The sequence below is a fragment of the Uloborus diversus genome, chromosome 1, assembly GCF_026930045.1.
Source record: "Uloborus diversus isolate 005 chromosome 1, Udiv.v.3.1, whole genome shotgun sequence".
Lineage (NCBI taxonomy): Eukaryota > Metazoa > Arthropoda > Arachnida > Araneae > Uloboridae > Uloborus > Uloborus diversus.
This window is the reverse complement of record NC_072731.1, coordinates 78,152,548-78,179,612: the sequence shown is the minus strand read 5'-3', so window position 1 is coordinate 78,179,612 and position 27,065 is coordinate 78,152,548. Positions and strand designations below refer to the sequence as shown.

Here is a 27,065-nt window from a genome sequence, read left to right as displayed (position 1 = left end):
TGTATCTACTGCACAGTACTATTATAGTGCAGCATTTTATTATTACTACATACTGTGCGTGTCATGTTATTTTATTTTATGTCTTTCTCTCCCATTGATCATTCATTTTGTGCATCTTTAAATATTTTATGTTGAATAAAACGGCTTTTTTTATATTTTAAAAACAGTAAAAGTTTAGTTCTTTATGTAAGAAACTGTAGTCTATTGTTGAGGAATGCTTTAAATCAGTTTAAGGGGTGTTTAACAGTATATAAAGGACTTTGGTATGTTTGTAAAAAAAAATTATACATACATTTTTCTATAACGCGAAATTTCGACTTACGCAAGGAGTCTTGGAACGCATCCCTTGTGTAAGTCAGGACTCGACTGTAAATAGAAAAGTGACATGTAATTCTTCCCCCCTCCCAAAAAAAAAAGGGAATTCAAAAATTATTTACTATCTCTTGTAGTTTCAGGCAGGTTTCCTTTTCTTTCTTTTTCAAGCAGTCATTTTCATTACTCAAATGTAATGAACCTTATAACAGATTAAAAATTGTTGTCACAGATTGGGGGGAGGGGGGTCCCGACTTACGTGACCCCCCCTCTCTCTCTTCATGCAATGCCCCAAAAGTTGAATTCAAAAAGAAATTTACTCTTTTTCATGGTTTTGACATTAAAAATTTTTTTTCCAAGCAAACACTCAAAAATTTCCCCGTGGTTTGGGGGGAGGGGGACCCCTGTGCTCCCCCCTTGTATCTGCCACTGCCCCTGGCTGACATTTCTTTCCAAATATGCATGGCAGTTAACGAGTTAAGACAATAAGCACTTATAATACAGAATAAATGCATCAAACAAAACTACAAAGGGGGCGGGGGATGAATATTCATTTTCTATAATTTTGAAAATCGGGGGAAGAATTTTGAATAAAAATATGCATACCTTATTCATCAAGCTGCATGCCACAACTTTACTGCACTTAAATTAATTGATTTTATTTATTACAACCAAAATTAAAAATTGAGTTTCAACACAAGAAAATAAGTTTTACAAAAAAAATTTTAAGAGAAATTTTGATAATGAACATGAAACATAACTTTCAAAAACGACTGATTTTGGGCAAATCTATTTTTTTTATAACTATCAAGCAAAATCCAAAACCATTATCATTTCACAAAATTATCAAAAATCCAACAGTTGAAATCTAGAGGTAAACAAAATTATTTTGCATTGTTTATTTTTACACTATTTATTACACATATGGGGCGTCTTAAAGATTTCTTGAGAGTCTGGTTGGATCGGATAATGTTATTTTCAATTCCTTGAGCCATTTCACATTATGAAAGTCAATGTGCCTCCGGCTCGTGAGAAACTGGGATTGAAAAGTGGCAATGGCAATCTACTGCTAGTGGTGAGAAGCTAATACACATTTCATTAGAAACAAACATATTTAGTAATATGAGCAATAAAAAACTTTTCATATTATACATCTAAATTGGCACACCATACCAATCTTTTAAAACTTATTAAGCTTTAATTAATGTGTAAATGAATCATCGAAAACAAAAATCTAAAACAAAAATCGAAGTTAAAAGTTGCCAATATCCTCATTAAAAGCCAAATAAGGTACAGTGAAACCTCCGAATAGCGGACAGTCAAGGGACCAGAAGTTTTGTCTGTTATTGGGAGGTGTCCGCTATTAGGAGGAACTACTTAATTTATCTTTTTCAAAATGGGCTGTTGTTCCCTTTGTAGAACACAAGCGAAACAATTGCGAAAGGTTTACTACCTTTTACGTCAAGTGTAATTAGTCTGTTTTATCTCAATAAAGGTATACTGACAGCACACGCTTGTCTTAAAAAGCGTTTAATCAATTAAAGTAATCAGTTAAAACAGTTTGACATCTCTTTTTTGCATTACCAACCACTGCGATTTGGCAGAGTAACCCCCCCTCCCCCCACACACTTTTTATGGTTAATTTATTTTATCTCGAGTATCACTATTGCATGATTGACAGTTGGCAATATGGCCTTGAATATGGGCAAATCTTTTTCATGTCTAAAAATTACAAACCCAACGAAACCAAGGCGCCATAAAGCCGACTACTACCGGCGCGGATCTGCTCAATTGCTTATCCTGAGAGCCCCAGTTAGAAAAGGGCCCAGTTTCCTCTTTTTATCTTAACTTTTGAATAGTTACCCTTTTAATTCCAAGAAACAGTGATAAGGAAATGACGGGGGGGGGGGGGATATCAGTTGTGGAGGATGAAAAGCTTTGTAAGACAAGCAGTTACTAAGATATTCTGTGAAAAGAAAAAGAAAAAACCGGAAGTGCTATGATCGCAAGGGAAATTTTTTGTGAAATAACTGTCCGTTATTCGGAGTGAATTACATGGAATGGCCTATATAGAGGGACTGGGACTTGCAAAAATGTCCGTTAATTAGAGGTGTCCGTTATTCGGGAGTGTCCGTTAAGGGAGGTTTCACTGTATCTCAAATAATTACCTTGTTAAAATTTACTATAATCTCAAATTGTTAAAATATTTGTCCAATGCCTTGCACTGTATTGACTTAACAAGACACTGGATTAATGAAATTTGCTTCATACAAATTTAATATAGCTAAGGTAGCTATGAGACATTAGCAAGATTTATTTTAAATATTCAAGTAGAAAAATTACAAGCATGCATTTATTATACAAAATTATTCGAGAATTAACAAGCAAGCAAATTAGAAACATATTAACAAACTTCATCTTCAACCTGAATTAAATTAAATTGCAAGGAAATCAACTTCCTGTTCAATAGATATTTTAATGATACAGAGGTGATTGTACCCATCAAGAGAACAATATTCACCATGAAACCTAGGCACCCACTTAGACTCTGAGTGCACCATTCCTTCATTTATCAGGGTAAAACGTGTAATGTCACACTTTATGCTTTCTTTGATTTGGTTCTTTTTATAATGCAAGCTCCAGTAACTTATGATATTGTAATTTTGCTGTTTTCGCAAAATTTGAAGCTTGCTATTAACATATAAACTTCTCTTTGTTTTACAGTAACAATTGCTTTTCTAGAAGGGTACAACCATCCTCTTTCTTTTGCCTCTGTTTCATTCTGAAGGCTCTTTATTTTAAAGCAGACACATATGCAGTTTCAAATTACACAAATAATTTAATTATTTAAATTTTTGAAGATGAAATATTACAAAGAAAATTCAAAAACTAAAACGATAGAAATCTTTTAAAACAAAATCAGAATATATACATTAAAATACAGTACATCTCTCACTTATGTGTCAAGTCTTTTATGTGCCAGCATCAATTTTTTAAAAGCTGTGACTAAAAAGACATGAAATGTAAAATACAAAGTTTGTTTTGCATCACTGATTTAAAGATACCTCTTGGTTGTGTGCAATAAAATTTTTACACTTATCTTTTTACACTGTGTTTCAAAACTTTTGCTTTTTAAACACAATGAACCTAACAAGGAGAAAAACAGCAACACTCACTTCAATTAAGAGAGGGAGCACAGAAATAAGCATTCAAAGTGAAAACCAAAGAAAAAGAAGCATTGCAAGATAGAATTAAATTTGACAAAATAGAAAGTGCTTTGCTTACAGATAATTTACAAACTGATTCATTAAAGTGAAACTGTTAACTTTTTCTGTTATTTGTTTGCCTTTGAACTTTATTTGATTAAACATGAACTTGAATTTCATACAGGGTTCATACACTTGTGACTAAAAAAATTTCCCTGACTTTTCGAGGTTTTCCAGGTTGTTTTTTTAGAAAATTCTAGGTTATTCGCTTCATTCAAAATTAAGTTTGAATAACAATATTTTCAAAATAATTAAAATTATTTTTAGTAGCAATGCATAAGAACTGAAATTTTGCCCCTTAAATTTAAAAAATAAAAAATCCTGGAATTTTTTTTCTATTTTATATCAAAATTGAAGTTTTTTTTTTTGCGTTTTGTTCAAAACTGGTTTTAATCGTTTACACTTGTTTAAAGCAAAGAACATTCAAATTATTTTAGCGTTCCTTCAATGCAACGTGTCATCTGTAATTAGAGTTTTGTTCTAATTGTTGCTTTACAATACTTCTTTATATTTTTTTATAAGTACGTATATAACACAAAGCTTATTGTGCAAAATACAAAGCTATTCCTCAGTATAAGATTTAACTTGTTGCATCGATCGACATACCATATAATGCATAATAAACAAAAATCAACATCCGTCGATCACAGGCCAATGCCAATAATCGTCAGATTTTTTGTCTTTCGCATATTAAAGGATGCTTATACATTAAAATTTTTCTTTTCTAGAAAATAATTTTTAAAAATTCATAATTTATTGCACATTTTATGTTAATTTACATTGAGATAAAAATCCAATTCTGTTTTTGGATAAGTAGATTTTTGAATTTGTACCATAAGAGTCGTCATAAATAATTAATAATCCTAAACAGTCAAAAATAAATAATAATAAGTCAAAACAGTCAGTTGCACATAATGTATAGTATGTAGCACATAAATGTCTAAATCAATTATAATAAACAAATGCTCTGAAGAAAATTTTGCATTTTTCCAGAAAATAATTACGAATTATCCACCAAAAAAAAGGGGGGCAAATTTTGCATTGTTTTCAATAGATTGCATTGAAATAAACATCCAATGCCGTTTTCGGAAACCCAGGTAAGGTCAGTTGGGGTAAGTGCGGTCTTGGGGCAAGTGCGGCTTAGGTTAATAATCAGAAAGTGGGAAAATCTGCAAGGCTGCTGCCATGTGGTTAGCTTGGTAAACGTTATTACTTTGCACTACGTTCGTTAGATCGCGATACTTCAATGGTAATCCTACTCCCTCCCTCGTTTCCTAACTTTTCTCATTCCCACTACAGTGCCATGTTGTTATGGTTCAAGAATTCAACATTTCTTCTGTTGTTATTCTTACTTTTTCGTGCTTCCAAAACATAAGTACAACTATTTCATGTTTACTTTTCGTATTTTTAAAGCCGAAATTTATTATTTTTTTACTTTAAAATCAATTAATTTTAGGGCTGCACTTGCCCAAGAAAATTATACGACTGGGAAAGTGCAGCCTCACATTTTTTGGGGCTGCACTTTCTCATTAATCTGGCAATGTTCTTTTATGACAGATATAATTTGCTTGCAACGATTTAATGAAGCAATGTAATTAATTTTTAATCCCTGCATTTTTGTCTAACTAACAGTAAGTGTCACTAGTCTATATTGCTTCAATTGTTTTTTTTAATATTTTTAATAAAAATGGTGCGGAATTAAGAAAGAATAACGCCAAAAGCTGGTTCCTACCCAGTCGGGAGGAACTTTCTGCTGCTTTAGAAGCGATAAGTTCAGGTACCCTTACCTGTAAAGGTCCGAGCCGGCATTTCAAAATTCCCGGGCAACATTACAGGATCGTCTGAAAGGTCGGCGTGGAGTGAAGTCCAAAACGATGGGCCGGTCACCTGCAATATCTGTTGCAATAGAACACATGATTGCCGATAATCTGAGGCACATGGAAAGGTATGGTTTTGGTTTATCCCGCAGAGAGGTAATGGACCTTGCTGGGGAATATGTCCGAAGGAACAATATTTCAACACCTTTTAATAATGGAAATCCTTCAGCTGATTGGTTTATTGCCTTCATTCACCGCCACAGACTGTCCATTAAGAAACCCCAGGGGGTTGAAATAGCCAGGAAACATAGTTGCAAGTCGTTTATCATTAAAGGATTATTTCAATTTACTATTAAAAACGCAAGCTGAATTTGACTTATCAAACAAGCCTTATAGAATTTGGAACCTGGATGAGACCAGTTTTTGTAAAGATCCAAGCAAGACTAAAGTTGTTGGTGCAGTAGGAGCCCCATGCACTAGAACAACTAGTTCTTCTGGTAAAGAAAATGTTTCAGTTCTACTAGCGTGAAATGCTTCAGGAGAGAAAGCTCCACCTTTGATCATCTTTAAAAGGAAAAACGTTTGGGATCAGTGGACAGCTCCTTATGGAAGTGAATTTCCTGGTACCACATACGTAGCCACAAGCAATGGCTGGATGGAAACAGAAGTTTTCATCAACTTCCTCGAAAAAAGCTTCATAAAGGCTGTAGGGATTGAGAAGCTAGTTCTCTTAATTTGTGACGGGCATTCAACTCATGTTGGTGTAGATTTAGTAGAATTAGCAAGAAAACATAATACAATAATAATGAAATTACCTCCACATTCCAGCCATATACTTCAGCCCCTGAATTTATCAGTTATGAAATCACTGAAAACTCGCTGGGACACATCGCTGACATCGTGGCAAAAGCACCACATTGGTCAAAAGTTACTGAAACAAGAATTTTCAAAAATGTTGGGAAAAATTTTGGAGGAAACTGACAGTAATATAATCAGAAATGGGTTTCATAAGGCAGGTATTTTCCCATTCCTGAAGATAACTACGATCCTTTGGCCTTGAGAAGATGGAAAGAAGTCAGAACACAGAAGAACTCAGAGCCAGCACCAGATAATGTAAACTCTGATCAAATTAGAAATTTAAACATATCGTCGCAATCTGCAGCTCTACAACCTCAGTCAAGTGTTTCTAATAATACATCAAGCCATATCACGTCATTTGAGGAACTGCTTCTTGACAGAATTGTCATTCATCAGCAGGCTCAAACAAAAGGCGCAAAAAAATTGCAATGGGAGCTGAAGTTATCACTAGTGATGTAATTGTGGAAAGAAAGAAAACCAAAGGTAAAGAAGGATGCAAAAAAAATTTTCAAAAAAAAAAAAAAAAAAACGAACGTCCGAAAATTTTTTTTTGAGGAGGAAGAAAGTGACGATAATGAAAATATAAGTTTAAGGGAAGATTCACATGATGAAATGACAGTTGAAGAAATGATTGCCACAGAGCAAAAACAGCAAGAAGATATCATTCAGTGGGGAAGGCATCCAACAGAGAGAAAGGTAGGCGACTGGGTTCTTGTGAGATTTTCTACAAAAAAGATGACTAAACATTTTGTAGGACAAATTACTAATATAAATGATGATAATTACCCTGTAATTAAATTTTTAAAGTTGAAAACGGCTGGAAATTATAACACTGTGTTTAGTTATCCTTCCAGAGACGACGTTAGCGAGATCCAAGACGACGACATTGTATCAATCCTTCCAAATTTCTCTTCAGATTCGTAGAGGAAATTTGATATTCCAAGTAACGTTTTCAGAATATGATAAATTAAATTATTAATTACTATACTAAGTGTACTTATACAAAAAAATATGTTCAAGTTCGCCAAAGACATGTTACCTTTTGTCAATTGTATAGTTACCTTTTGTATTATTAAGTTAATATTTTATAAGTTCGTTGATATTCAAGTTTTAAAGATCATTCCTTGATATGCAAGTTTTGTTTTTGTTTTTTTAAGCGGGGTTGTTGAAATGTGTTGAAAACGTACTTTGAATTGAAAACCATTAGAGCAAGTATATGAGTAATCAGCCACTATACTTAAAATAATCAACGACTGTTTCAACAAATTGGAAACTAAAACAAAGATTTAAAAAAAAAACTGGATTTACTTATAAACTAAACAAGCTATAGTTGAGGTCACCCGCTTTGTTGAAGGCTCCCAACTTTTGAAAATTTCATGATTTGTTCTTTAAAGAAAAGAAAAAAAGTACTTGAAAAAATAAATTCCATTTTAAAGTGCTTGAAAACCTTGAAAATTTGGAAAAGTGTGGATACAAACCATAAATTCAAAAATTTATAAAAAATGATGGGAGGGGGGGGGGGGGGAGAAATGCAGAAATGTGTCAAGTTTAGCTTCTATCTACATCCTGCATCAAAAATATAAAAATCATGGTTCTCACGTTTCTGTAGCATATTACTTGAGATAAATTTTTGTGACTCACATGTTTCATATATTGCTGTTTATTTAATCCCGAATTCAGTAATTTTGGAAATTATTTTGTATTACTTGCGTTTTTCTTACTTCTGCATATTGTTAATCTGTTCAGCCCAGAAGGGGAAAAAACAAACAAACCACTACCTCTATACTTTTTTGTTTTTTGCACTACTTGTAATTGAAAATAAAAAGCTGTTGTAATGAGAAATCAATAGTTTTTTTTTTCTTTTAAACTTCAAATGTTGTTGTTCCTGATGGCCCTTGGAGCACCCCAGTTAATGAAAAACAGAGGCGTTAATCCATTTTTGAGGCTAATATGAGCGGCTTCCGTTTGATTGAGCCCCATTTTAGGCGGAAGTCCGACTTTTGCTCAGACACATTTGACAGATAGCACAATTCAGATTTATTACAATACAAGGAAATCAGAAGAACACCCAGGGCAGTAGGTAGGAATCGAACCCGTTCCTCTCTGCATGCAAGCAGTTGCTCAGCAATACCGCTTGGCCACCGAGGCCCCAAGCTTAAAATAGTTGTTTCTTACTAAGTTAGAACAATACTGTAAAACAGTACGCTCAAGTACTAAATTTCAGAGACTGGAAAGGCCAATTTAAGTGCCTTAAATAATTTTAACTGTTCTCAAGTCCTTGAAACAGATTGGATGAGTCTTTGAAATTCCTAAGCACCATTTCTTTTAAAACATTTTTTCACCTATTGATCATTTTGTATTTAATTCATTGTTGTATGTCGGTGGGTTGGAGGCGTGATCAGAAACTGACTGAATTGAACCAACAGCCAAAGTAAGCAAATAAAAAAAGCATAATCTTCTACTCTTTCTCACTTTTTCTCTCTGAGAACTGCTGTAATTGATTTGTCAACCCTAAGACAATTTTTACTGTGTATTATCGTAATTTGCAAACAAGTGTTTTTGCTATTTGTCTCCGAGATTTTAGTAGTTCCAATTACCCCATCTAAGGCTTCAAAATGCAGAATTTTATATCTATTTTAGAAAAATTCCTCCGGGGGAGAAATCCCCGGATCCCTTAAAATTGGAGATATTCTATCCCTTACTTAAAAGAAACTCCATTTTCCACCTTAGACCTTATGTATAATGCATAGGGGGGGGGGGGGGGTTAAAAATGGCCTTTTTTGCCACCGATACAAAAGTTGACCATGCTAAAGAGACCCAAATCCTGAAATAGCTTAGGGGAAAGCTAAGTCTAAATCCAGCCAGTTGTAATCAATACAATTGATAATGCTAAAAAAAAAAATGCTGCCCCCCCCCCAGGAACTCAGTTCTAAATCCACCTATAGTTAGCAGTTCAAGAAAACGTCCAATTCTGCTTTGGTTTTGGAAACTTAGGCATTTAAGCATTGTATCTACGTCTATCTTGTGAATGACCAAAAATGGCGACTACGTTTCACATGTTGCTGAGAAGACATTTCGTTTAAAAAAAATGTTTTTTTCCAATCGACCCTCTCATCCTCAGGCTTGTGCTTCAGAAGCAGTTAATTGTTTTCTCCCATGTTGAGTTTGTGCATAATTCCTGTTGACCCGGGGATTTTTTCCTTGGGAGCTACTGACTGCAGAAGTTTTTTTTTTTTTTTTTTTTTTTGTCGCCACTTTTTTATTGCTATCCTCATTTTGCCTCAAAATTTCAATTTTTTTTTCAGGAAACATTGATTAAAACGAAGATTAGATCTCATAGTACAAAATTCCTGGGGGTAAAATTGGAAATAAAAAACTGTTTTGGGCCAAAATTGGAGAATTCCCTGACATTTTTATCTATCTCATTTTCCCTGACAATTCCAGGTTTTCCCGGAGCGTACGAACCCTGTCATATACAAGTCTCTCATTTTTTTATACGTATATTTTTTCGGTTTTAGTTGGTTACTTGAGCTGACATAAGTGATAGAGCACTGTGTGTACTTGATTACTGAATATGAACAATTTTCTTTAAGACATTTACGATAACTAAAAATTAAGCAGAGCATAGCTGATCAGCTCTATCAGAGAGATGATGGTGTGTTAATTTCAATTATTCTTTGAATATCCAAGAAATGATTGAAATTAATCTACCAGAAAGCTGGCTTTTTAAATGACATGAAAGTTAAAGTAAAATAATGCAAAAAGTATAATACATAGTGCAAAAAAATTTCGATTCATGAACCTACATGCTTCTGGTTCTTTTCAAATTATAAAAAATCACTGAAAAATTCATTCAAATGATCAAGTTCAAAAAAGATGATTTGAATAGCAAGAAACTCTTAGTGATTCTTTTACTGCAATGAAAAATTAGAAATGTCGGGATTATTCAACCAAAGCAAATATGATTTGTACCAGTGGTGTCACTGTGTGTGTGTGGGGGGGGGGGGGGTCACCTCAGGTATCGAGTATCACCAGCCTGGTGGGCTAAACCCAAAGTAGAATTGCAAGTTTTTGAAAAATATAAGGCTAAAATGCATTTTTAAGACTACAAATTTGAAACTTTTCCAGGGAGGGAGGGGGTGTCACCACAAACCGCCTCAGATGTCACCCATGTTAGGTAAACCACTGTTTGTACCATTTATAAATTTTATTAATGTATTAAAATTATTTTTCAACAATAAATGTAAACATTGTGATGCATCCTAGCTTAAGGATAACAAAAGTTTCACAATTATTTTGATATAGAAGACATTATTTTTTAGAATTAAAGACTAATTTCATTATCCTCTTTGAATGTACATTTCCACAGTCAAACTAACAATATAGACATAATTCTCTAACATTCAAAGGTATATTGTTGCCCCCAATCAAGAAAACAACTTGGAAAAATTATTTTGTTACAAGTTTTTAAGAATAAGTAACGAAATTCTTCATTTATTACTAATTAAAATATAAAAAATAATTTATATACTTATTACTGTGAATTTTACCATAGATATTAGTGTAAAAATAAAACCTTAAAATAAATAGAAATTTGCAGAATTTTTAGTTGCTTTCTTAAGCAGGGTTTGCTAGTACACCTTACAGCTGAGAGAGAAAAACACATCTCATAAGATTTTGAATAATTTAAGGCACTTTCCAAACAATGTCATGTGTAATATACTAAAAACTTTCTAATCCACTTGTGCTATAAATTTTCGCTTTGCTTTATTCAACAGGAGCAGAACCAGTTAGCTCATTTTTTCCAATTTGATGGGATGGCATTTCTGGAGAAAAAGTTGAAATGCTGAAAAATATTTTTGGTACGCCCCTGTCAACAGTGACGATGTTAATGGCAATCTCATCTGTAAAATGGACTCCATTTGCTGAATTTGACTATTCATTATTTGTTAATCTTTTTTTATCTTGTAGTACATAATATGTGTTTGGGGCATGATTTGTGACACTCCCATCACATGGCTATTTGCCGTTTTTGTATTTTGTAATCCAATATAGCAAAGCAATGGATCCAAAACTAAGATAGTCAGTTCAGAGGGTTCCTTGGGCATGCTATAATGCAAGTTTTATAGAATGTTGGTAGTAAACAAATGTTTTAATTACTTTCTATTAAAATAATTTGTTAAAGAAGCTTGCTTTTTTGCAGTATGAACAGTTTTGCTAGGTGATTTTTTTGCAGGTACTTCTTTCACATTTGATATTTTTAGAGGATCTTCATCACTATCTTCAGATGCAGTAACCAATTCTTTTTCTTTCTTAGTAACTAAAAAGGAAAGCAAGGGAAATATCATTAAATATTTACAGATAATTTAAATATTTTTTTCAAAAACAAAGCTTTTTCTTCTTGAATACATTTTTTTACCCTGCATTTAGCTAAAAGGATCTTATTTCATGAAATTTACCTGCTTTCTTTTCAAACCAAAGAATTTAAAAATATTAGAGAAGCCTTACTCAGAACATTTTGAAAATTATGCATTCTTATCAACTTTTCCTTCCAAAATTGTAAGTTACAGTACAATGGTTGTATGTTTCACTACTTTAAAATTTCAACAGACAGTTTGTAAAACAGACATTTCACTATTTTATTATCTGCTTCCCCAAAACAGAATACTACTAAATTTGCAAGGTATGTTGCAGAACAGATGCCTGAGCTGCAGAACAATTCTGTTCAAATGTGAGGGGTAAACTCAGAAAAATTTTCTGCAGAAGTTTTAGATTTCTGTGAAATTTCTGCAGAAAATTGCAGCTTCTACAGATTTTCTACAAATATCTTCAAACTCAAGACAAGATTTTGCACAAATTCTGCAGATTTCCTTAAATTAAATGGAAATCTAAAATTCTTGGAAATTACAATAATTTGTCGGAAAGCTCGCGAAAAATATTGAATTCAATAAGACATCTGCAGGAACTTTAGATTTACTTTGAACTTAAAGAAATCTGCAGAATTTGTGCAAAATTATATCTTGAGTTGGAAGGTATTTGTAGAAACTCGGCAGTTTCAGCAGAAATTTCATGTTCTAAATCTGAAAAGATTCTGAATTTTCTAACATTTTTGGTTCCCTTTTCCTTACTTTTTCCAATCGAACTTCATTCACTGCAATTTCCTCCATAAATGTATGTTTTGGAAATGTGCCAAAATTGAAACACGTCCATTGCCGAAAATTGCGTGTCTTGTTTGAGATTTCAATCATTCTGCACCCTGAAAAGTTTTCAATTACCAGGGTTCATACTCTATTTGAATGAAAAAATTCCATGACTTTTCCAAGACTTTTTCATGACCTCAATGAAAATTTTCATGACCTCGTTACACTAAGAGAATAGCACTATTTAATCTCAAACTTGGTAATATTTGAAAATGAGCAATAGCAAAACGTCTATATAAATGCCAAAGCCTCATTGAAGCACTTACTTGTAATGGAAAAAATATAAGTGCACACTTAAAAAACTAAACCATTCTTATTTGTCTTCATCATATAAATTTAAGTAAAGTAAAAATGCAGTAAAGTGAATATGATGATGCTTAAATGTCTGATATTTTTTTTAAAACAGGCAGAATGATATTGAATGGGACAAAAGTTGAATGAGTCAACACTAAGTTTCAATAAATTTGCTTCAAAAGTTACCCTTTAGTGTCAATAGTGCCTTTAATCATCCACGTAACTTGACAGTATTTTGGTTCTTTGAAGTAAAGCCACATAGTTTAGTTCTTTATGTTTCTAAACCAGATCTTTTTTGAAAAAACCATTCAGTAATAAATCAATCTTCTGATTCAAAAGTATACTTATCTTGTTTACAAATTTGCATATTTTCAAATGCATATAAATTAATAGGTTAAGAAATTCCAGAACACGTTTAAGTCCCCACATTGAACATAGCAATGGGTCGCATGGATTAGTTTTGCGTGCTGTATGTTGGGCACTACTGTTTTAGAGTAGTGTTCCCACTAGGCCGTTTTTGAAGGGTGCAGCGCCCTGCCCTTTTCCATATCGGAAAAATGCGCCCTGCCCTTCTTTTAGATTGCAAAATGCGCCCTGCCCTTTTCAAAAATAACAATATGCACCCTGTGTTTTTAAAAATATGCCTCAAGCACCGTTTGGACCCGCCGCGATATCGGGACAATTTTATTTGTCCAGCGATCGTCTGAAAAAACGCACATGTCTTTCCATTGTCCCCAGAATTTCACCTTGAAAACGGTCCCATGAATAAAAGATGCAAACACCTAGGCAAGGAAGGGATGAAATTCTCGGAATTCTAACAGACTAATCAGTTGGAAACAAAAGATAGATTTCTTCCTTCTACTGAAGAAGGGTTTGAAAGGGTGAGGGAAGGTGTGCAGTCGTCCGCAATGGTGGAGGGCGGGGGGGGGGGATTATTGTTTAATTCCTCCCCATTCTTGAGTTTCTGAGAATCAACAATGAGAGAGGGAGAGTAGTAGGTAGTCTTTCTATATTATTTTCATCTGAAGGGCCAGGGGGCACCAGTTCTAGGAAAAGTAGAAGGGATACTTATTGTCAGACAAGAACAGATGCAGATGTACTACTCCATTTCTTGTCCGAAAAGTCCGAATGTAAACGCAAACTGTTCTTGATTTGAAAATACACGGTTCTTGACGATGATGTAGGCCGAAAAAATATGAAGTTTTCTGAAATATTTCAGGCTGTTCTCCTTATTCTTTTCTCCTGCAAAACAACAGAAGCAGGGTTTGTATGCTCTTGATAATGCTTGTAAAGGGCTTAGAAAAAGCGTTTATTTTGAAGTGATTGATAAAGTTTTGAAAGCTAACATAGTGCTTGAATTCCTTAGAGTCTAAGGAATGCACAACCTATGGCCAGCGGGCCAAACGTGGCCCGTGAAGCCTGTTGAATTAACCCGCGAAAAATTCTAAAAAAATACATACATAAAAAAATTGAAAAAAAAAAAAAAAAAAAACAGAAGTAACCAAGTTTGCGAAATTATTGTTTCAAAACTCATTTACTGTTCTAATTAACAATTTCTAAGTTCAATACAGGTCGATTTTACCCCATTTATAACTATCACTTCCCAGAAATCGCACTTGCAAAATCGGAAGATTAACGAAAATAATGTAACAAAAACGGCACCTTCACCAAAATGAAAATTATTTTTAAAATAGAATGTTGAATTGAGCAATAAATATCGTATGAATAGGCCGTTTTCGTAGCTTTTCAGCCCTTTGTGTCCGTTTTTCGTTTGCACGTGAAAATTAAGCTTAGCTAATTTTTGCACATTGCTAGTTATTGTGAAGCAATCTTTTCGCATCTGCTTCTCATTGGTGAACCTTCTAATTGTTTTCTAAGTAGTATACAGTACAAAGCCTACTGAACCATAATACAAGGGTATTTTTTTGTTATCTTGAATTTTTAGCACCCCCTTCCCCCCATAAAAGGACGTTTGAAATGGAAACATTCTTCTGTGTGAAATTTGCCAAGGAAATTTTCTGCTGCGAAATATTCATTCATTCATTTTTGCTGAGTATTTGTATTATCTCTCTCTGAGTATTATCTCTCTCTCTCTCTGTCTCTTTCTCTCTCTCTCTATATATATATAAACTATAATATTGCTTTTTTAAAAAATCAGAAAAATAAAATGCTGATGTATTAAATTTCCATAAAAATTGTCAGCAAAATTAAAATCTTGGATTGGCCCCAGCTGCTTGGGTAGTGCATACATCTGCAAACATTTGTCATGAAGTTGTGTCAAGTCCAACACTAGGCAATCAAATAAAGCCTTTTTTGTTTTGCACCATGCTACGATTGCATTTTTGAAGCACTGCATACAGCATTTTAATAATTATTCTGTTTGAAGTATAAAATTTTTTAAAAAGTTTAATTTACATTCATCATGATTTTGATTCTACTAAAATACTTAATGGCATAATGCACAATACTAGGCAGTTTTTAGATAGGAAGGGGGGATCCGTAACTATACACTGTTCATCTTACATTAAAATTCAAAGACTTAAAATGATTAGAATTTTTTTTATTCTTATAGGAAAAGTAGTCACAATTGTGGCCTGAAAAGTGTTGAAACACACCCAAAGCAAAGATTCAGCATTAGCTAAATGTTCCTACAGAGTTTGGAAAATGTGCTTAGTTGGCATTAGGGGAGGGGGGGGGGGGCAATCTAACCCTAAAGATAAGTGCATTTTCTGGAAGAAATTATATTCAATACTGAAGTCAATGGTGGCGATCAGGGGGAGGGGCAGGGGTGTGCACAGAAATTTTGGGGCCTGTCACAAATGACCTTTCCGGTTCCCCTTCCATGTTTGCCTCTAAATTTCAACCCTAGTTTATCAGGCTCGGGTCAACAGCTGTCCCTTCTCCCCCCCCCCCCGCTGTGCACGCCTTGAGGGGGGGGGGGTGCTCATGGTACCGAGGAATTGATGAAATTTTTGCACGGTGTTTTAAGATGTTATTTTTCTTCTTTTTTTTTGGGGGGGGGGGGCAGTACTTTTTGAGAGGTGCATCATTGGTCTTGGATGGGGGAAGACCAAGTTGAAATAGTGCCCTTTTTATAATAAATAGGGCCACTTTCAAAGACCAGCACCCTGCCCTTTTTTTTTTTCTAGAGTGAACACTATTTTAGAGCATTAGAATTCCTCTTTTTCTGTATTCTATCGCCTGCCTTAAGGTCTTTATTTTCTCAAACATTCAACAAATTAAGATAAACTCTGATAAATTTAATAATAAAGTCCTCACGAGTGATGGAATCGAACTCGCATGCAATTGAATTGCTTTTTTTTTTGAGTGGGCATGGCAAAACTACGAACGTGAACTTTTGCTACTACATAATATGAAACATAAGAAGTGATGTCCAGGCAGTAAAATCACATCGCAAAAAAATGGCAAGCGGCTGCGACAGAAGTGGATGCGATGAGATTTCAAAATTCAGATTTGATTTTTGGATCTTTTAATTTTTCACTTTTAATAGCTTTTATGTGCTATACTGTTAAATCACTCAAGATTTCTAATGCTCCTTTAGCTACTGTTCCTTTCTCTTTGTCCAGGAAATTTTTCCATGACTTGAAATAAATTTCCATGACATTCAATGAAAATTTCAATTTTCCATGACTTTTCCAGGTCTGAAATTCTGTTATTTTTTTTCCATGACTTTCCAAGATTTCCATGATCCGTACGAACCCTGAATTACGTATTTGGAAAGTTTTGAAGTGTTTTATTATTTGTTACCCTAACTCGACTCATTTTATTTATTATTTTATTAATTTATTCATTTATCATTATTTTAATTTCTCATTCAAGCCATGTAAAATTAACCAAAAAAAAAAAAAAAATGTGGTTTGACACCTAGGTTTGGATTTTTATAAAATTTTGCTCTTTCTATGCATTTTAGAAAGCATATGAAATATTTTTAGTGAATCTCAATTCGTTTAGGTTCCACAAAAATGCGTAGCAACAGGGAAAGTTTTAAAAACGGAGAAAAAAAACCTCCTGTATGAAACGATTTTGATTTAGGGCTCCCGATTTGTGGAAAAGTTCATGTTGATTGCTTGTGTATACAATGCTTGAAGTACTTGCAGAACTATTTTGGTCAAATGATTTTACGTTGCAGAACATTGTCAAGTATTTTGCTTTGGAAATCTGCTTGAAAAAATTATATTTTCAGTCAGCTGTCCAGACATGTCCAGATGCTCTTGAAACTCCTTAATATTAATTTTAATAGCATCTCAAGCATTTCAAAGAATTTGTTGGGAAGAAAAGCTGAAAAGCAATCCTAATAGCACAGTGACAAAAATAAGACACTTTTGTGACCCTAGTATGCGTCACAAGCAACGTCGCAAACAGATAAACTCAACTTACGAATGTCAGTTCGCGGTGATGTACACAGTGCGACGTTCAGACCCCGAAGTGGTTTTTTGAGGGGAAAAAGTAGGAAATAAGGAATCAAAAATTAAAAAAGTAGGAAAAGTAGGAAAAAAAATCGCTTAAAAAAGTAGGAAAAAATAGGAAGAGATAGGACTACACACACGTCAAGACGACTGACAATCATTAGTATGGAAAATAAACTAGTGGAAACAAAGATAGTAATTACAAAAATATGAAAATAAAATCTAAACAAAGAATACAGTAATAAAATTTTTAAGCGTGAAAGAATAAAATGCAATATAGCGATCGCAAAAAATAAATAAATAAATAAATAATAATAATAATAATAATAAAACTTCTATTTTGGTTCAATAAAACCATTTTTGTTTCAGATTTGTTTTGTCAAAAACGAAAACATTCCTTCAAGAGCATCCATTTATCATTTAAAAATACTATCACTTTCAGCTCCTGTTATCATAAACTATGATACAAAAGCAAAGCAAATATTAAATTAGTTTTAGGTAAAAATAATCAGCAGTTGACATGCATTCTTGCATAATCAGAGGCAGATGTTTGAATTTGAAAAAAAAAAGGGAAAACGACTGAAAATACAGAACTAAAATAAATGTGTTCTTAAATATGGGGCATAAAATTTATAACAAAATAATTACACTAAATAAATAACGAAATAAGTCAACTAAAGGGTTTGCACTATGTTATGTATTTTTAGCATTCAACATACATTTTTGTTTCAGGCACGTCATTTATGGGGGGTCAATTTCTCCCCTCCCTGGCTTTGGAAAATTAATGCTTAGCTATACATGTTTGTGCGTTTTTTTTTTTGTTTGCAGATAAAATTTGCATTCAGTATACATCCTTTGGGGGAGGGAATCAAAGTGATGAGTCAGTTCTAATTTTAATCAAGCAATAAAAACGAATATTGTTTTAATGGTTTGATGATTTTTACCTCCTTCTTGTTCTAAAATTTTTTGGCACGAAAATAAAAGGAAACATCCATGCATGGTAAACATAATATTTTTATCAAAGACAAAGATCAGTTACTAATGTTTCTATGTACATAAAAGGGAGGGCAAATAGTTTATCTCAATCCTCTCCATACAACAAAAATATTCATTCGGAAATTGTTCACGAAATTGAGAGTGAGGGGGGGGGGGAGCACTTGGAATCAAATGCCTGCATATATCTCTTTCTCCCCCCTCCCTTTGATCAGGCGCAATAAGTACAATAACTTACAGTAGATACGCCGCATCGGTATAATTGCCGCACCCCGAAAAGAGTTAAGAGTCTGTCAAAAAAATTTTAAATGCTCAGAAATGTCGCATTGCCAGAAACACAGCACATAAAAATGATGAGAAACTCCTCGATATTGATGATATATCAGAGTAGAAAATACCCATTAAAAAGAAAAAAATACATATTAATTTGTAGCTCTATCTCCCAACTTTTAAAAATGAGAAGAAATAAAAACAAAATATTGCATTTAAATTGATTTCCGATTTTTTTTTTCTCCAAAAATTGGGAACGTTTTGCCCATCCGGGTTTTGCCGCTTTATTTATTTATTTTTTTTTTCTTTTTTATTTATTTATTTATTTATTTTTTTTTTTTTGCAAATACACTCTTTGCAAGGAAAGAAAATGAAATTTTATAAATTTTATAATCATGTTTACGATTTAGAATGAACAATAATCATATTTATGTACGAAAAAAGTTTCCGCGATTATTTTTGAAGTGGTCCGTTTTTGCGAATTTCTGTTAGATGTCGCTTTTAAGTTGTACTAACATCAATAAAATATGCACAGTATACAAGTTTTTCAATTTTTGTTTCCTTATGTCCTTTTAAGGTTTTACATTGCCTTTCTGTTTAAATAGAGCTCCATTTCACTTGTAATCATACAAAAAATTGGCGAATAGGAAATTCGGTTTTTCCCGCATTTTTTGAACAGTCAGCCGTTTACTTTAATTAAAGCTTCTAATTGATGGGTAAATAATATATAATTGCATCAGAATGTGCCAGTATCTATTTTTTTTTAGTTTCGTTAATACAGTAGGACTGAAGTCAGGGCGATAAAAAGAAAAGTCGATCATAAACGCCGCAACGGCAAAAAAAAGTCACTTACGAAAATTTAACTTTTAGACACACAAACGCCGCGGCGTTCCTTCCAGAAATTACTATAGTCTAGTCATTCAATGAAAAGCTAAGGATCCGCTTGTTCCTTTTACTTTTCAAAATCAAAACATGCAGAAAATTATCGGCGCGGCATTGTAAAAATAAGAATCAATGCACAATTAGAAGTGCTATACTAAAGAAAGAAAAAGTAGGAAAATAAGGAGAGAGCTCTAAAAAGTAGGAAAAAGTAGGAAAAATAGGAACTCTTCGGGGTCTGGACGTTGCAGTGACGACATCTGACCCAATATTCGCAACTCCAACAAACTATAGGGCGCACTGCACCCACCGTTTAATGGCGGATGAAAAAGGTAAAACAAACGCACGCCATAGTGTAGAAAATGCTAATAAGCCTAGTAATTTTTGTTTGTATGCATGACTTTTTTTTTTTTAAATTAATTTTTAAAGTCTTGTTCATATTCTGGCCCACGAAGAAAGAAATGAGAATTCAAGAAGCATTACTAAATGTTAGAAATAATTGCAAAACATTTAGTTTGTTGTTCTAAAGTAGCCATTTCCACGATATTGAATACGATATTTGTGGCCGTAAGAACACTATAAATATTTCATGTAACAAAACCTTTGTTTACCAGTGTTATCAAAAGAGGAAGATGATGTACTTCTTTGTCTTGTTTGGCTAGCGCTAATTATTTTACATTTGCAGCTGAGTTATTTCTCAACTTGCCGAATCGGTTAGTTTTGATTTTTTCTGCTTTGTACTTTTCTAATTTCTGAATTATGATTTAATTCTGTCATGCATCATCAATAAAATTCTTACAGATACATGGTTGTAGTTTTCTTTCCAATTGGTCTTCCATTATTTCTTTAAACTTATCGAATTCTGTAATCTTTCTGCCATTTTATTCCACACATGTTAAAAAATAAAAATGGTTTACAACTGACATACGAAATCTCGCCAAGGGTTCTTTGCTCGTGCAATACTAAAACTATAATCCCACTATTTTGGCGATGAAAATTCTCAGCGTTGAACATTTTTCATTTTGTTCTACAATAATATATTCAAGAAAATATTTTTCAAACTGTCCATAATAACTAAATACTGCAGTAAAATTAGGTTACTTAAATTAATTACTTTTTAAACTAGACGGAGACGAAAGCCCTAATTCTTTTGCTAATGTTATCAAATCCTTCTTTTGAGCTTAAGATTAAAACACTCCCCATATTCTTACAAATTCACACAAAACAATAAAAACAAATTTACCTGGTATAATGTTATCCTCTTTTCAAAAAAAAAAAAAAAAATGCATCAAACAGAAGAGAATTTCATGCTAATGTGAAGTTTGTTAAACCAGAGTTTTCTTGTGTTGACGCTTTCACCATTTACGACAATCATCTCACTTTTTAGAGGGAAATAACGAAATCTAACATCATTTTCAGAAGCTCGAGAATACCATTAAGGGTTGAAACAATTTCTGTTGCTGAAAGCAATCTAAGACACAAAGAATGCGTTAATAAATACTCATAACAAACTGCCTATGCTTACCAACAAACACACATGGAACGCAATGTTTAACTTTTTTCTTCAATTTTATAAATCACCGCAAGGTAGCATATTCGAGCGCTGGAGTTGCAAATTGCAAACCCATGTCACTGAGTGCCGGTTTCCCAACCTCACATCAAAGTCACAGAGACCGTTGTGACCCAGCTGTGACCTACATGTAAAGTTGCAGCAACGTTACTTTGCAGAAAAATTTATTCATTTCAATAAAAAAATTTAAAATGAGAAAGAAGGTTTCAGATACATTTGAAATCACTGATAGTTGAGTTCAACAAATTTAGTCCATACAGCTAACCACGAAACCCATCTTCCCACACCGGGAATCGAACCCGTGCCACCTAAGTATAAGCCAAGAATACTAACCACTAGATCAGCTGGGAGTTGTAGGAAACAGAGGAACAAGAAATGAGGTGTTGACTTTCACGCAGCAGTCACATAAGTTAGTTGCATCTATGTCACGGTGACCACATAACTGTTGGATTTTGCAGCAACATCACAGAAAGTTCAAAAATACATACTGGTGGCTGCTGTAACTGTGTTGTGTCATGGCGAAACAGTTGTTAGTAGTCGTCACAGCAACAACCGTGTGAAGTTACATTTGCCTTGTCACTATTACTCTGCAACATATGCTAAAATTTCACATGCAGGTCATATACTGGTCGCAACTATTGCTGTGACTACGGTGTACAGTCGGTAAACCGGCAATAGGTTTCCCCACGTGGTCCTAGGTATAGTCGTGTGTTCGTAGGTGACTTGGGTTGTGTGGTTAGAAGTGGTCACCGCAACACTGCATTGTGTACTGTTAGCCTAACACGCGAGCTTAACTCTTGTAATTCTAAAAATTGAGCCAACTCCACAGGTTAGAAGATGCCTTCGTGTCATATATCAAAGTTTCATCGAAGATTGAAGTGACAGAAGTCAATTAAAACAAACCTCATTTTATTGAACAATATAACAATTAACAACTGTAAATTATATAACTTCAGTAAATAGTAAAATAATCATAACATGTTTCAACAGCATGAAATTAACTTAAGTTTTCTAAACATGTTTCAAAAAATTTAATTCCCTAACACTCATGTCCTAAAAATGTTTCAAAACATTTAATTCCCTAACTCTTATGGCAAAAACGAACAGCCATTTCCTACGCTGAGTTCCGGACACCGCTTCAATAAGCGAGTGATACTCAAAGAACAACTGTCCTCAGCCGAAGTGATGAGAAATGCGAGCAGAAGTGATTTCCCTCTCAATTCCTTCAGCTTATATCCTACATCGCACCATGCAGCACGTCATGCCGGAAAGGCGTACCTAAGATCTGCCTCGAAACTTCTGGAACATTCTATCTACACTGTCTCAGCCGGAGATTAAGTCATCCATCTACTCATACACTAACGTCACATCCTTTGAATCATTCATTCTTCAATGTTTACACATCGTAGCTTTCTGAACCGCGACTTGTAAAAAGCATCCGTAACGGGCCAAGATAACTGCTCACGCATTAATAAAGAAACAAGTGAGTAAATACATCTTACACTTATCATTTAAGATGAATTGGTGAGAATAAAACCTGAATAGACATTTTATGGCTATCATGTACGTCACCGCGAGCTGGCATTCGTATGTTGCTGCCATCTGTTGGCGACTTCGCTTAAGTCACAGCGGTTCCTTTATGAAGGTCCCGAACAAAGTGAAAACATTGCCATGATTCCATTCGGAAGTCCCCTTGCAGTCACTTTTCATCACTCTGTGACATTGCTGTAACTTCAAGTAAGTCACAGACGGGTAGCAAAGGTCGCTGTGATTACGGTGCGTGGTCAGGAAACCGGAGAAAGGTGACCTGAGCTCAGGGGCGGCATTTCAGCATTTCATTTGGGGGGTCGAGTTTCTTAAATATGTATTACAACAGTGCGGTCCCAAACACTCATTAGCTAAGAGGAAGTGGTCATAAAATCGGTTTAATATGAATAAAAATTAGTGTTTAGAAACAATTAAAATTTTGATTCACTTTTTAATAAGTTATCATATAATACATCTCGATCTTAACGTTTTTATACCTTTTAGGAAAGTTTTATTGCATGATTTTTGGAATTCGGAAGAGCAGGGAATCGTGTTACTAATCTATCAATGCCCCCAGTGTCGTGCTGTTTTGCCAGTACAATTAAATAAAAAAGTGGTTTTTTTCCCCATTGTGCTTCAAAAATAATTCTATAACCTCCTGAGACATAAAAAAAAACTTTCTCTACTAGCTGAGCTGATTGGAATAGTTAAAAAATAATTGAACTAATAAAGTTATGTATGAAAACACTTTTTATGTCTTGATCTTCAAAATCACACAGGCAACTTCAAAAATTGCGAGGAGCTTAATTTTTCATCATTGAATAATCTAGTCTCGTGGGCGCTCTCAGCTTCAATGAGATGTCATCTGCCTCTAGCTCTGTTATTCACGATTCTAGACTGAGTCCATAACAAGGACGAAACTGCAGTCTCTGGATGTGCTAACCGGTCTGTCAGTTTATTGCTTGTAATTTTTTTTTTTTTTTTTTTTTTTTTGCCTCATGCCAAAAATTTTACTCATAATTGAAACAATTTATTTTTCGTTTTCAAAATCCAATCCAGATAATATAGAGCCAACCATACAGAAAAATAATTTTCATCAAATCTTGTGTTAATTTCATCCTAAACTGAATCTATTACTTCATATAAATATTAAAAAATCAATGTTTGACTTCACATCATCATGTGGATTTTTGTCACTTTTTTTTTTTTTTTTGATTGAACTGTGGTTTGAATAGTCAGAAAATTAAGGGAAGCGGATTGAAGATGATTTGATACGGTGAACTTTTTTAAAAACTGTCCTCAATACAAACAAATTGAATAAAAATTCAAACGAAGTCATACATGCTAAAGGGCGTGAGCTTTTCCACCATTGAAGAAATCGTTTTGCAATAATTCTTCCAGTCGTCAAATCACTGCTTTGAAGTTACGGAGAAATTCTTTTATGATTTTAGCTCTTGAAGAGCATCTTGTGTCACTCCGAGATTGCATAATTATAGAGCCCCATAAAAGGTATTTGTTGATATGTTTTTTTAAATTCAATAACTGCATGCATTTTTACGATGTTTCTATGAAAGCATATAATGCATGAGCAGCTGAAACGTGTTTCTAGCAGAAGAAAGCGATGAATACTCCATTAAATAAATATGCACTTAAAAAATGAGCATAAAAGTCAATGTAAAATATCAAGGAATTTTCTTGGGAAAACCATGAAGACACACCACTTTGCACAAGCCTCTCATACTGGACATACCACCGATACACTGGGCAAACAAGCATGAAATAAGAGTATTTAGCCTATATGAGGAAATGTCTTTTTTATTCAAAATTAACCATGGTTCTCTATCAGTTTTCTATGTTCTAAAAAGGCCGAAAAATACTTCATGAATTTCTAAGTCATCATCCAAATAACGAAAAACACTTTTTCTAGTCTGGGAATGTGTCGAGTTTCATCAAATAGTTACTGAGAACCAGCGAGACTTTTTTTAACTCAACATTGATTACCGACTTACCTAAATTAAATTCACCTATTTTCTATCATTCTGCTCAAAAAATTTGGGGGTGCGACCGCCCCCTCTTGACCCCCCTATTTGCCGCCCCTGCCTGAGCTGCAATTTTGATGTTAAACATCGTCACTGCAACGTAAAACTGTGTACGTCGCCGAGAATTGACATTCGTAAGTTGCAGTTACCAGTTGACGACTTCCCTTAGGTCACAGCGGGTCCTTTATGAAGGTCATGAACAAAGTGAAAATGCCGCCGTGACTCTGTTGTGAAGTTGCCTCGCAGTCACTTCTCATCACTCTGTGACATTGCTGCAACTTCACTGGTAGGTCACATTACAGGTCACAATGGTCGCTGCGACTGAGGTGTGTGTGGTTGCGGAACGGGCGCTAGGTGACCTGAGTTGCAATTTTGTCATCAGGTGTCGTTACTGTGACGTCGCTGCGAACTGACATTCGTAAGTTGTGGCCGCCTGTCGGTGACTTCACTTGTGAGGCACACGAGAGCCACAAAAGCGCTTATTTTTGTCACGGTACTATAAGAGGGCTATTTCAGATTGTATATGGGGGTGGTCACATACGCTTCACATTTTGGTCACTGTGTTATTAGGGGTTAAATTGTGACATCACCACGAGAGGACAGAGACGAGAAGATAATGTCGCACAACATTCACAAATGAGTCACATTTTGTCACTGTTCTGCTGGAAAGTTATTAGAATACTTACTTTTGGTTATGATTGATTGTGTTAATGAGAGAATGTATATTCAGTAACTTACCGCCCATTAGCCAGGGCTAAAGCAGAAATACATGAAATACACCGCCAGCTCAGTCATTTCCAGCCGAGGACTGCAGTTTCATGTTTATTAGCACTCATCAGCCCGGCATAGGAAAGTGACTGAGCTGGAGATAGAAAACCTGGTCTGCTACTTCTATATTAGCTACCAGTTTCGCACTCTTGGCTTCCTTAAGAGGTTTTCCATCTCCAGCTCAGTCACTTTCCTATGCCGGGCTGATGAGTACTAATAAGCACGAAATTGCAGTCCTTGGCTGGAAATGACTGAGCTGGCGGTTATTTCACGTAATGAGAGAATGATCAATTCACCATCTTCAGTCAGTAAAAAAATTTTTTCATCAAGTCACATTAAGGTCACAAAACAACTTCTTCACAACGTTACATAGTGACCAGTCACAATTCAGTTGTAACAGTGACATTGTAATAAAGTCATATGAAAAATGTTGCAAATGTGTCACAATGTGACTTCTATTTGATGTCACAATTCAGTCACTATGCGACTGTGATGCTTGTGACTCGCACTGCGACTTAGCCGTGAAACGTTGTGCTATTAGGGAAAGTATTCAATTGTATTTATAGTACAAATTGTAAGCAATATTACATACAAATTTCGAAGTTACAAAAGTGCAATTAACTTATATCCAAAAGCTTATAACTTTACAGAATCATAAACAGGGTATAACTGACTCAACCCACTTGTCTCAAAAAACATACTCGCCTAGCAGATTAAAAAATAGGGCCTTAAAGAGCCTTACTTAAGGCACATTTTAAACTATATAGGACCACTTAAAATACACCACTAGCTCAGTTAAACTGAGCTGGTAGTGTATTTTAAGTATTTCTGACTTAGCTCTGGTTAGGGCGGTAACTTACTACAAAATATATAGGACCACTTCATCCCAGTGTCGCAACAGGAAACTTTTTAAGGTGGAAAGAGTTTTGCTTATAAACACATACATTATATATATGTAGAGGTAGAAGTGGTCAACTTGCAACAAATAGGACATTTTCCACGAAAAATATAGTCAAATATAGGAGACGCTTTATCAATAATCTTGCTGTCAAAAATAAAAAATACAAAGCCAATATTATCTAGTTTTATTCCTGCAATAGTTATTATCAATGATTTTAATTAACCATACAGCATACAGTAAAAAACTGAAATAAAAATTATAACTATCTAGAATGAGTTTCCTAAGTTTTTGGTAAAATAACTTATGAAAAAAAAAACTGTTTACTCATGTAAAAATATTTTTAAACGATATTTGAACAATGTGACATCAGCATAGGAAATAAGTGGTATCGCATCCCAGTTTGCGATTCAAAACGTATGAAAGAGGACAAATGATCATAAATTGCATTGAAATTTTGTGATCCAAAAAAAAAAAAAAAAAACTATTTTTGAAATGCGAATGACAAAACGACTTGTTGATACAGTGTACTTGACGCATCATACTAGGTGATTTTAGGTTACTATTTTTACTTCCTTTTACAAAAAAGGAAGTATTGTATTCGCGAAAAAATTTTCACTCAAAAATCGCCCTTAATTTCCATTTTGCTCACCCCCAAATGAATGTTGAGTTTTTTTTTCGATTCGACCACATGCGGAAAAGTGCCTAAGAATGTATAGACACGCGAAATATCCATTTTGACCATCACCGAGGTAATTACAACGACTTTTCTCGTGACGTCTGTATGTATGTGCGTATGTGTGTATGTGCGTATGTATCTCGCATAACTCAAAAATGGTATGTCCTAGAAAGTTGAAATTTGGTACATAGACTCGTAGTGGGGTCTAGTTGTGCACCTCCTATTTTGGTTGCATTCGGGTGTTTCTAAAGGGGTCTTTTGCACCTTT

At 34.3% G+C, this 27,065-nt stretch overlaps 1 protein-coding gene across 1 annotated transcript in view; it reads right to left on the bottom strand.

The window, feature by feature from the left end:
• Positions 1 to 11,409: 11,409 nt before the first annotated feature.
• Positions 11,410 to 27,065, bottom strand: part of LOC129227106 (DNA polymerase delta subunit 3-like) — a 79,453-nt gene continuing 63,797 nt past the window's right edge. The window contains exon 10 of the mRNA XM_054861718.1: positions 11,410 to 11,573. Coding sequence (XP_054717693.1) covers positions 11,410 to 11,573 — 164 coding nt within the window. The remainder of the gene's footprint in view (positions 11,574 to 27,065) is intronic.